The 11915-nt window shown below is 47.4% G+C and overlaps 6 protein-coding genes across 6 annotated transcripts; 3 read left to right on the top strand and 3 right to left on the bottom strand.

Moving 5' to 3' along the window:
- Nucleotides 1–324: 324 nt before the first annotated feature.
- N7469_009700 (CDC50/LEM3 family protein) lies at nt 325–1908 on the top strand (the record flags this gene model as incomplete). Its single annotated transcript, XM_056648605.1, has 6 exons — nt 325–424; nt 546–582; nt 648–744; nt 814–1534; nt 1587–1749; nt 1806–1908. 6 exons carry the CDS (start codon nt 325–327, stop codon nt 1906–1908), a joined length of 1221 nt encoding a protein of 406 aa, XP_056495736.1.
- Nucleotides 1909–2565: 657 nt separating this feature from the next.
- N7469_009699 (zinc metalloprotease) lies at nt 2566–3589 on the top strand (the record flags this gene model as incomplete). Its single annotated transcript, XM_056648604.1, has 2 exons — nt 2566–2856; nt 2930–3589. The coding sequence occupies 2 exons, from the start codon at nt 2566–2568 to the stop codon at nt 3587–3589; spliced, it is 951 nt and encodes a 316-aa protein (XP_056495735.1).
- Nucleotides 3590–3866: 277 nt separating this feature from the next.
- Nucleotides 3867–7315, bottom strand: spt16 (chromatin-remodeling protein SPT16; the record flags this gene model as incomplete). The annotated part of the gene is made up of 7 exons (XM_056648603.1): nt 3867–4358; nt 4418–5016; nt 5076–6495; nt 6555–6707; nt 6771–6892; nt 6956–7040; nt 7133–7315. The coding sequence occupies 7 exons, from the start codon at nt 7313–7315 to the stop codon at nt 3867–3869; spliced, it is 3054 nt and encodes a 1017-aa protein (XP_056495734.1).
- Nucleotides 7316–8254: 939 nt separating this feature from the next.
- Nucleotides 8255–9349, bottom strand: rps1 (40S ribosomal protein eS1; the record flags this gene model as incomplete). The annotated part of the gene is made up of 5 exons (XM_056648602.1): nt 8255–8398; nt 8455–8956; nt 9046–9071; nt 9150–9234; nt 9336–9349. 5 exons carry the CDS (start codon nt 9347–9349, stop codon nt 8255–8257), a joined length of 771 nt encoding a protein of 256 aa, XP_056495733.1.
- Nucleotides 9350–9945: 596 nt separating this feature from the next.
- N7469_009696 (transcription elongation factor 1 family protein) lies at nt 9946–10468 on the top strand (the record flags this gene model as incomplete). The annotated part of the gene is made up of 4 exons (XM_056648601.1): nt 9946–9948; nt 10011–10055; nt 10114–10252; nt 10308–10468. The coding sequence occupies 4 exons, from the start codon at nt 9946–9948 to the stop codon at nt 10466–10468; spliced, it is 348 nt and encodes a 115-aa protein (XP_056495732.1).
- A 364-nt stretch (nt 10469–10832) lies between these two features.
- Nucleotides 10833–11769, bottom strand: N7469_009695 (uracil phosphoribosyltransferase; the record flags this gene model as incomplete). Its single annotated transcript, XM_056648600.1, has 4 exons — nt 10833–10884; nt 10961–11132; nt 11202–11560; nt 11615–11769. 4 exons carry the CDS (start codon nt 11767–11769, stop codon nt 10833–10835), a joined length of 738 nt encoding a protein of 245 aa, XP_056495731.1.
- Between the last annotated feature and the right edge of the window lie 146 nt (nt 11770–11915).

Raw genomic sequence — 11915 nt, 5'->3', positions numbered from 1 at the left:
GCGGTGTTTACGTGACTTGCAATTGCTTTGATATGCTCTTTGATGCAGACTCGGGATGAGATGATACCCTGACAGATATTGCTTAAATTCACTTTCTCGTTCATTCAACACTATATACCACTGCAACTGTTCCCACTCTCATTAATTAAATACCTATTAAATATTGCATATCAGCCTCAAATCCAATGTAGTTCTAAAAATAAAATACGTCATCCAACTGCACTTCAAGGCGGTGTGGGGCCAAGCCGCGTCCGCCTTTTTCAAAGTTGACGTCTCCCTTTTCATCCTCACCCCATCTCATCTCACTTTCAACCCACCTCCGCCATGTCGCAGGAAGATGTGACTCGTACAGAGTCGATCGAAGAACAGGAGCGCGCCCGCGCTGCCGAAGCCGACAAGAAGCCCAAGTCCCGCAGACCAGCCAGTACGCTTACGCCCCCGTTACCAACGGTCCCCATGTCGCCCCCCCCTGCTTGAACCCGATCTATCTATGAACCCACTCTTTTTCACTGATTCCCCCGGTGTATACTGACTCCATGGATTAGATACTGCTTTCCGACAGCAGCGATTGAAGGCCTGGCAGTAAGCCCGTCGCTTCCGGTGACTTGCCCCTGGATATAGTATACTGACGGAACGCCTTATTCTAGACCTATCCTGACGCCGAAAAGTGTCTTGCCTTTGTTCTTCATAGTTGGTGTGTTATTTGCGCCTATCGGTGGTGTTCTTATTTGGGCGAGCTCAACGGTACGTGCTTGCTAGGTTATATGGCAGTATACTCCCGGATCGCGCGTTGCTGACACGATGTCCAAATAGGTCCAAGAGATCGTTATTGATTATTCCGACTGTTCCGCGAATGCGCCCCAAAGTTCAGGAAATTCATCATGGGCCAGTATCCCGAATCAGGTGTCATACACCTTCAAAGCGAAACCGAGTAGCTCGCCCATGTGGCAAAAATATAAGAATCCGGATACAGGCATCACAACTTGCTCTCTTCAATTCGACATTCCCGAAGATATGGGCCCGCCTGTCTTCATGTACTACCGTCTCACCAACTTCTACCAAAACCACCGTCGATATGTGCAATCTTTGTACCTGGATCAGTTGAAGGGTACGGCTGTTTCAAACGCCACGATCAAGAGCAGCACATGTTCGCCTCTGGCTATCGATGACAAAACAAAAAAGGCCATCTACCCTTGTGGTTTAATTGCCAATTCCCGATTCAACGATAGTATTCCCAATCCTGTGAAGGTGGGAGGAAGTGAAAAGGTCGCCTACAATATGACCAACAAGGGAATTGCCTGGTCGAGCGATAAAGACTTGTACAAGAAGTCCGAATATGACCGATACGCTGTCGTTCCACCGCCTAACTGGGTCGATTACAATTACGAGAGGGATGGCATTCCCGATTTACATGAGGATGAGGAGTTTATGGTTTGGATGCGAACTGCTGGACTTCCCTCATTTAGTAAACTGGCACGCAGAAATGATGATACTGCCATGTCATCAGGAACGTATCAGCTGGATATTACAGATCGTATGTTGACCTCCTATGTCTGCTCGAACCTGCATTTACTGACTTTGCCCAGGATTTAATGTCACGGAATACTCTGGAACCAAGGCAATTCTAATCTCGACCCGCACAGTCATAGGCGGGAAGAATCCTTTCATGGGAATAGCCTACGTGGTTGTGGGAGGAGTTTGTGTTCTGCTAGGAGCTGGTTTCACCATTGCATACTTGGTTCGGCCTAGGTATGACCTGATGACAGAAACCGTAAAGTACGCGCATACTAACCACTTTTTCGCAGGAAACTGGGTGATCACACTTACTTAACCTGGGATCAAAACAATCAACCAACGACTGCAATGGCCACAGGTCGAGACGATCGAATGCGACCAAGTGCGCCTTAAGCCAAATGGTTGGCAAATGAAACGAAACAAGAAAAGCTGCAACAGAATATTGCAAAGCCCAGAACCAAAAAAAAAAAAATTCTCAAAAAAAAAATACCCCCACCCAATTTCCTTCTTCCTATCTCCCTTTTCCTACAATTTCGACTCATCTCCAGTATGCAATTGGGTCGCTGTGAATAAATCAGGTGGATCATTCCGGATCAGGTGTTTAACAAGGAGTTTGTCCATGTATCTATCCAACATTGTCACAACAACGAGCATTCTTTATTCTTCCTTCGTCCCACTGGAAATGACCTCATCAACAAATTTCAAGAATTAAAGAACAGAATGTCTCCAATGAAATCCCCCCCCTTTCTCACAATCATGCCTCCATCTCCAACCAGATGCCACCCCCTTACATACCACATGCATTCCGCCATGACGCCGCATTCCCGAGACTCATGGCTTCGGAGTATCCGTGTAGCTACCTATAGCATAACTCATCATTATAGGAGAAAAACACAATCTCGGAACATAGGGATATGACAAAAAAAAATACCCAACCCTCGCCCGTCAATCAACAGAACTCGTGGAGGAAATCGAACAAACCTTCACGACACTTTCGTTCTTTGTTTCTTTACTAACCTAGGTAACACCCAGGGCAAATCCAACACCACCATGGTCCGACACTCATTTACGCCCATAGTGGTATACCAAATTCTCACTCTTTTCATTATCTTCATCGGAGTAAACAGCACACCCCTCCTCACTCAGAAACGTGGAATCTGCGCCACCGAAGACCCAGACCCGGTCTTCTTAGACGCCGTGGCAAATGTTCGACACGACGAATCGAATCCAAGCAAAGACACAGAATCTCGAAATGGTCCCATTGAAATCGAAACCTGGTTCCATATCGTTAGTAGTAAGGCTGAGGAATATCAAGTTACGGATGATATGATCAATCAACAGGTACACAACCACCGAAGAAATCCAAATAAACTTCATTCTATCATTGTTTACTAAACTACCGCTCTTCCTCCAGCTATCCATTCTCCAAACATCATACCAAGACGCCGGAATAACATACCGTCTCCAAGGCGTAACGAGACACGTAAACGACAACTGGGCCCGAGACAAAGACGACATCGCCATGAAAAAAGCCCTTCGAAAAGGAACCTACAAAACCCTAAATGTCTACTTCCAAACAAATCTCCAAGCAGCACCAGGCCAATCAGGCCGAACCTCTTCCTCCTCCTCCAGGGCAAACAACGATCTCTCCGCCAGTGTCTTAGGATTCTGCACCCTCCCAGACCCAAGTATAAACTCCACAAGTCCAGCATCAAGCTACGTGAAAGACGGATGTAACGTTCTCGCGAATACAATGCCAGGCGGTGCATTAGATCTTTATAATCGGGGTGGAACTGCAATTCATGAAATCGGGCATTGGAACGGTCTACTTCATACATTCCAGGGCGAATCCTGCGATGCTAGTAATCCTGGTGATTACATTGATGATACACCACAACAATCTGGACCAACGGGTGGATGTCCGAGTCGAAGGGATAGTTGTCCTGATTTACCCGGGGAGGATTTAATTCATGATTTCATGGATTATTCGTCGGATGTTTGTTATGAGAGTTTTACGGATGGTCAGATTAAGAGGATGAGGAGTATGTGGGAGAGTATGAGGGCGGGAAAGTAAATTGCATGTTTGATATCCTTTGAAAGGGCTTTCAATTCATATAGTATGTCTAGGGTTAGGGCTAGGGATTTTGAGGAGGAGGGGGGGGGGGGGATTTACTGAAGTGCTTCAGGATGCAGTGCATTCCACATTCTTTGATTCGGGAGTTCGAATTCATAGATCAATTTAACATTCATAAAGAAGTCATTTTACCAATAGTTGAAAATAAAATACAATATTGCCTTGCAATCGAGAAGTTTGAAGGAACTAACCAAGCACACATCTCATCTCACTCTGTTTACCGCTTGCGCTTCTTACCACGATCATCATCTTCCATGGTAGCCTCCTTATCTTGACGCTTAGCCTTCTTCTCCAATTCATCCCAATCTTCACCACTTTCCTCGCCGCTGAGGTCCTCCTCGTCTTCGCTAGCGTCGGCACTGGCATCATCGTCATATTCCTCGCTATCTTCCTCGGAACTCTCATCGCCCATTTCATCCTCTGACAGTTCAAAGGCAGACTCTTCTTCCTCGTCTGATCCCTCTGAATCAGATTCAGCGGCTAAGAACGACCATCCTCCGTCCGCAAAGAATCCATACGGATCGCTGACGACGGTCTTCATGATGGTGGTCCAGTTCAGGTTAAGTGGACCCTCTGTATAAGCGATGTCGACGGAGTCGAGCCAGTCTTTGACACCTTCCAGGGCTTCGACGGGGATAGTGTTGATGTGCACTGGAGGACGATGGAAGTCTTTAAAAACAAAAACCATATCAAAGTTTTTAAGACCAAACTAGATCGATGTCTGTTAGCAGGATAGTCTTATGGGGAAGTGGAGTATGAAAAACGTACCTGTACACGCTCCAGATGGGCGATCTCAATCTCATTCAGGGTGATGGTCAGGAAAGGTGGCTCCGTCAGCTGAACAAGAGTATCTGTAGTAGGCTGGATCAAGACGTTGGATCGGTTGGGGACACCAGTGAAACCGATTTCACGGAAAGGAATGTCAACATCAACACCTTCATCCTTGCCAGCATCCGCGACTTTCTCAGCGAAGGCCTTGAATTCACGGTTCAGGCCCGCTCGGCGACGTCTTTCTTCCTGCTCGGCCTCAAATTCTTCCTCGTCACCGTAGCGGTTCTTACGACGACGGTTACCTGTCTCGTCGAACTGCATCTCGGTGGCTTCACGATAGAATTGAACGTCGCGCGTCTTTCTCTTTCCAATCATGATTGGTGTCTTAAGGTGCACGTGAATCAAGACGATGAGTTCGTGATCACAGGGTTGGAAGAAAAGATGCTTGACATTGCTGAATAGCACATCGACGTGCTCGTTGCGGAAAGGTGACAGGTATCGAAGACCATTTTGGTGGATCTCGACTTCACCAGGAACACGCTTTCCATCAAGCGGGGGACGAAGGAAGACATCAGGTAACTTGACCGGACGGCGGTCTGGGGATGATTAGTATTTTGTGAAATGATCTTGTTCGAGGGTTGAACGTGTAACTCACTTCGGATTTCAACGAGCTTGTCTTGCTCGACTACATCCTCCAGCTCCTTCTTCTCCTGTTCACGGCGCAGGGCGTTCTTTCGAAGTTCGGTAATGTCTTGAGCAACCTGCGCCAGACGATCGTTGTGTTTCGAACGAAGGGTAAGGTTGCGCACGAAATGAGCCGATGGATCTTCGAATGGCTGGTCATCCTTTCGACCAACACCTTGGCCAGGCGAGAGGAAGTTGATACGCAGGTAAGCGTATTCACCTTCGTCACTCTTACTAGCGTTCTTGATGGTGTTGATATGGAATGGTACCGGCCTTCCCATGATTGGGACAATGACAGTTGACGCCTTATGGTCAACGTAGATTGTAAGGTCCTTAACCTTGGCGGGCAGTTGATTGTCACGCTTGTATGATTCGAAGCGCTTAAATTTCTTCTGAGCGACGCCATTGTCATCCGCAGTGGTACCAGCGAATCTCTCCAAACCTTCCTTGGTCTTCTTACTGGCCAACTCCTTTTGATGTTCGCGACGACGGGCCTCGGCACCCTCATTGACTTGAGTCGGGCGTTCGGCACGGAGCTTCGTGCGGGTAATGTTGCGGCTGTTCATGGAGCTGGACTTCGGCTCCTTCTGCTTGACGGGCTTCTCTGGCTCTTCTTCATCTCCGAAGTAGAAGGAGACAGAGTCCATGTCAATGCCAGCATCCTTGGTGAAGATGTGGGGGCCACTTTCGCCCACTCGAACAGTATCAGTGATGACCATGGAGTAGGTTCCGTTACCCTTCGACTCATCCTTCACATCTGTGAAGCCAATGCTGATCGAAAGGGTCATTCCATTCTTGAGAGGGCGGTTGTTCTTAGCATTGAGGACCATGTTAGAGTCTCGTAGCTCGATACCGATTCCTGCACCGACATTCTTGGTCAAGTGGCTTTCGAGTTCGGGCTTCTTCGACTTGACCAGGTTGAGTGCCTTGTTGTAAAGTTCTTTCGCGGCAACGCCGTCGCGAATTTCCTTCATCACTGCATCATGGATACTCAACAGCAATGAGTAGTTCGCTTCCTGAGCCTTACTGGGGTCCACCAGATAGGTACGGCCAATAAGTGAGTTGTAGGTCTTGTAGCGAATACCGAAGCTGGAAAGAATGATGCCCGGCTTGAGGTTGTTGCCATCAGATGTCGCAGTCAGCTTCAGATCGTAAGCACCCCCGCTTTGAATCACTGGTCCATAAGCCCAGTCGATCTGTTCAGCATCAAACTCGGCTGGCAGACGAGCGAGCTTATTGAAGAACTTGGCATCGTCAATTTTGGCATCGACCTTTCCAGCAAGAGCCTTGTGTGTCATTTGCTTTTCCTCGTCAAGCAGTCGAGACATCTCGTCAACGAAGTATTCCGACATCAGGCCGCTGCAGGCTCTGGAAGCATTACGAATTGAAACCTGCAGATAAATTAGCAACCCAGTAACAGCGAGCCTGCTATATGATATGTGTCACCTACCAGCTCCTCGGGGTCCTTGATGGCGAAAGCGGTCGAAAGCGCAGGACTGATATCCACTTCCTCCACATCTTTCTGGATATCCTTGAATGCGTTTTTCCATTCATCGGCGAAGGGACCGGTGGTCGTATCTTTCGGAAGAGTGCCTACTTTCTTCTATTGGAATCAATTAGTAAATGCTCTCTCTACATTTGACGCTGTGGAAAGCCAAATCCTTACCCCTGCTTCCTTGATGACGCTCAGACACTTCTCAAAGGCCTTGGTCTTCGTCTCGGGCTCCTTAGTGGTGACCAGGAGCTCGATCGGAATCTTTCCACCTTTCAGCGGTTCCAGAAGTTCGGCTATAATCCCATCACATTAGCATCATGATGTATGGAACGAGGAGACGGATGGATTCGGCGCACCTTTCTTGGCTGTGGTCACAACGTATACGGCTTCGGTAGTGAAAACGAAGAGGGTGGCTGGAAATTCGTATCCGAGTAGCCAGAACTATAGCAGAAATGTGTTAGCAATGAAGAAGAAAAGAGACAAATATTCTGTCACTTGTGATAACACAGTTCAGGGATGCATCGATGACATACGTGCATAGCATTGTTCTTCTGAAAGGAGCTCTCGTTGGAGTTTGTCTTTCCCATCAAAATCACGATTGACTCGGCGCCTCCAAACAAAGTGTTACCAGACCGCTTATCCGCCTTCCATGACGCATAGAAGTTGGACAGGTGGTTGGAAAAAGTCTTCTTGTCAATCGCAACCTTGTCGGCCATGTTGGCGATTCGGTGCAAGGCAAAGCTTGCCAAGAGCTGCGACAGTGACGCGTGGGGTGGGACGAGTCAGTAACTAGGAATCAGTTTCGCATACAACGAGGCCCGTCGATTCCTTGGGACAGGAGTGATAGATGAGAAAGTAGATTTGAGGGTGGGAGGTGAAGGAGAGAAGGTTGAGAATAGCCTGAGGAACGCGAAAAGCGCGTTTTGGCGGAGTCGGTCTTAGCAGCCCCCCGTGCTCAGTTTTGCCTCTTGTGGACTAGCGTGGGCTGACGTAGGTACAGTATAAAAATAACATTATATTCAATATAAAGTTGAATATAGAGGTTAATGTTGAATTTTATTTGAAAATAATATTATGCATTATATATTCTATACCTTAGTTCGCGAATTGAATCGAGATTCCTTGAATTATTGGGGTGGCTACTCCATCGGGTAACATCTGAGCACAAATATATCACTGGATATACAGAGATACATATATACTATAGTATACTATTGGAGAAAGACAGAATGTTCTATCCCTTTCCAATTCGGGATTCAAGTTAAAATATTTAGCTTGATATTGAATGATAGTAGATTCGAAAAGTGCCCTAATTGCTAATCGCTGTGCAGCATTATACGGAGCATGAACACTGTGTACCATATTGGCTATGAATCTTCAACTTGAAAGGCTCAAGATACTAGACAAGAGAACACTACTACGAACTGGTAATCAACCAAATCTACTAAGGTGGAAGATTTAATAGTCTACATTGGTGTACGAGGACAGAAAATTAGAACATTGCCACTTCGCTACGCTGCAGCACGGATGCAATATATGCCATACATGTCGTGAACTTTTTGTTTTCCTATGATCAGAAGACAACAAATGCCATCATGATTGACCAGTAATTGACATCACGTAAAAGAAACACCTCCCTAATTGTGTCTCGCACTTTAAACGGTCTCCAGAACCTGCTCCTTGAACTCCCGCTCGACCTTCTGGCCCTTGTCATCGGTGGCTGACTCACCGTGGAGGGAGAGGAGAGCACCAAGGTCGAACTTGGGCTGCTTGAGCAGCTTAACCTTGCGAATGTGGACCTAGGAAATATATTAGTTTAACAGAGACAAGAAAATCAGATGTTGTAGCAACATACATTCTGCAGGGGGTAGATGCCCTGAGTGGACTTCTCAATCTCACGGCCAATAACCTCGGGGATGAGCTTGTGGGTGAGCTGGGACAGGGTGCAGCTAGCGGCCTCGCGCTGGATGATCTCGGTCATCTTCTTGCGGATGGCGCGGATTTGGGAAGAGCGAGCATAGGTAGTCTTCTTAATCTGGTTGGGGCGACGCTTGGTGAAGGCAATGGCGAACAGACGGATGAGGTAGTCGTCAGTGGTCTTCACGGTGACGTTGGCCTCAATGAGAGACTGCCACTTGCGGACGAGGGAGCGCAGCTTGTCGGTGGTGAAGTCCAGGCCGTGGAAGTTGGTCAGGCAGTTCTTGCCCTGGATCTCATCGACGCGGAGCTTGACCTTGCGGAAGGAGTGGTCCTCATCGTTCTGCAGGTCAGCGAGGGAGACCTCGAAGATACGGCCCTTGAGAGAGTCGTTGGCGTTCTTCAGACCGCTGGTACGGTTGACGAGGGTCTTGCCGACACTTTGGATATCGTTAGCATCTGTTGCTGTTCTTTTTTTTTCTTCGTTGCCCGAATCGGTTATCAGAATTTTCATGGAGGGGAGTCCTACTCGCGGGTCTGGAAGGTGGAGGGGGCCTGGGAGAAATTGTTAGTATTCAAAATTCCATGGCACCAAAGCCATTTAGGTGCTGCTTTTTTGATTGTTTCACATACCTTCACGGAGTACTCGTCCTTGCGCGAGAAGGGGTCGACGGTACGCTTCTTGATACCCTTCTTACCCTTGCTAAGGCGCTTGTTCCTAGAGACCGGTGGATTAGCCGAGATGTTCGAGACGGCGATAATAACGATAATAACGAGGACGAGAGTAGTAGCAGGGAATTGGAGAGGCGGGCGACGTACTTGCCAACAGCCATTGCGAATCGGGTCTATCTGTTAGTTAGTTGAAGACAGACAAAGGTATCGCACCACGGCGCTCAAAGGGTTTCGAGATTCACGCTGCACGGCGACGGGAGGGTTGGAAATCGAAAACCCACAGAAAACTCGGCTAAGCGAGGCCCTACTGCTGAGGTCAGCTGGCACGTGACACCACACAAATGAAGTAAGTCATGTGACAGGGCTACTGATGTGGAGAAGCAGCAGTCAGTGCAGTCTACAGTATGTATTAGTTAATTTTACCGTATGATTAATTATTAAATAGTTGAAGGCAATAGAGAAGGAGCAATTGATGATGGAATAGCTGGAATATACAAAGATACAATATCATTTATATACACAGCTCAAATACTCTAGGATGAGAATAACTTTAAGGAAGAATGAATACCTATGGATTTTGTTCAAAGGTACATTCTATTATATGGCAATCACTATTGACTTCGATGTACCGCATACTGTACGCTGTCGATGCAGTCGGCCCGGAAGAATGGGGCTCCGACCTCGTACTCCGCACGCGCCAACCCATACTGTAACTTCACCTCTCACGATTCTAAACAACCTCTCGTCATTATAGAGCATGGTATGATGCCCTTAGCAATTATTTGTCTTTTTTCAATGTCTAACCACCATTAAATTGTATAGGGAAAACGCAAGAAGTCCAGCCGAACACCCCAAGGGCCGCGAAAGGTACGACTGAAACCCCCATCTACCCTAGCTATACCCGATCCCAGCTAACAATTTCCAGCGGGAACCCCTCGCCACCACATTCGCCTGCCTTTTCTGTAACCATGAGAACTCGGTCGTCGTCAAGCTAGACAAGAAGTTGGGCCTTGGCGATCTATCCTGTAAAGTCTGTGGGCAAAAGTTCCAAACCGGCATCAATTGTACGTCAAACTATGCGCGAACAATACCCCGCCAATATAACTAACCATCTATCAGATCTCTCCGCTGCCGTGGACGTATATTCTGACTGGGTCGATGCCTGCGACGCCGTAGCCAAGGAAAGCGCCAACCAATACGATGGAGCCGTGAGCTCGCAGATGGCAAGCAGCAAGCAGAGTGCGCCAGCGATTGCCGAGGCTGATGAAGATGAGTATTGATTTCATTTCATGGAAGGGAAAAGGGGGCGAATGGCGCATGATTTAGGTATCGATTCGATGAAGGTTATTCCCGGCGCATCCATCAATTCGAGCTCAATTACTTTCGCGGACGCGCGATACAATACTCCAAAATATAAATGAGACACAATCAACCTTTTTCCTAGCCAAAAGAGATATAGAGGTACCTTGGACGGAGTAGCTGGGAAGTATATTGAACTGTTATTTGGAATCAAGACATCAATGATGTCCCAGCGCTATGCTTGTGCTATCCAGAATCATATATATTTAGGCCCAAGAGCCGGGCAGCGTATGCGCCAAGCCTGGAGTTAAGTGGTCATCTGATCATTTTGGAGTGAAATAGGCACTACAGAGTATAATAACGATCACCGAAATCTCCAAGACCAGGAACAATGTATCTGTGAGTGATCAGTGTGGTTAGTTTTCGAAAGGAAAGGAAAGAAAAGAAAAGGCATATGGGTGGGTGAGTTATACTTCTTTTCATCCAATCCTTGGTCAATGAAGGCAGTGACCACCCTCAACTTGGGGAATCTTTCGGCAAATTCAGCGACACCCGAAGGGCTAGCAATCAGGTTGAGGAAAAGAATTCGGTGCTCAGGAACTCCCTTCTCCTTCAAGACTTCTACAGCCAGAGTCGCAGATCCACCTATTTATTGTATGGAGTTAGTAGAGCGATCAGACGCAAGCAAAAAAGAGAGCACAAGATTTGACCTACCAGTAGCAAACATAGGGTCAAGTAGAAGAACCCATCGATCAGCAATATCAGCAGGAAGCTTGTCGTAGAAAAGCTTAGGCATGCATGTCTCCTCATCTCTTTGGATCAGAATCTTGCCAATACGAACTGACCGGCAGCAGTCTCGCAGTCCTTGTTCCATAGCTTCTCCAGCTCTCATGATAGACACGCCACAGATCTTGCCCTCAAACTTCACACCGAGATAGTCCCGGCCAACGGGAGTTTGAATCGATTGCTCAATCACCGGAAGGTGGTTCAAACCTTCCTCCACCAGCAGGCGAATGATACGGTTGGAGTAGAAGATGAAATCCGCACGACCAGTCCGTCCATCTCGGATCATACTGCAAGGATGTTAGCTATACAGCTTCCAAATCATTTTTAAAAGGAGTTCTCACGTCAAAAGAGCAATCAACTGAGGTGTTTGAGGGAGCACGTGAACATTGTCGTAAGAGACCTCTTTGGAGACAGTCGCAGTGGGTTTCTCGCCATCAGGACGATAGATGGGACCAACACCCTGAGCTGGAGAAGGAATCTGTTCTTTACTAGCCATGATTGTGTAGAGAAAATAGTACCAAGTAGTGAGTCTGTTATTCAGGGCGAAAGGGTGGCGAATATAAGAAAGACCAAGCTGATTGAAAAGCGGGGATGGTTTTTTCTTTTCTTATCGCTCTTGATTATCTCTCAAGTCCGACTGGC

Source organism: Penicillium citrinum (genome assembly GCF_028827155.1).
Source record: "Penicillium citrinum strain IBT 23319 chromosome Unknown utg000009l:1.0-4274883.0:1.0-4276374.0, whole genome shotgun sequence".
Lineage (NCBI taxonomy): Eukaryota > Fungi > Ascomycota > Eurotiomycetes > Eurotiales > Aspergillaceae > Penicillium > Penicillium citrinum.
The sequence above is the reverse complement of the archived record's forward strand: the minus strand, read 5'-3'. Positions and strand labels throughout refer to the sequence as shown.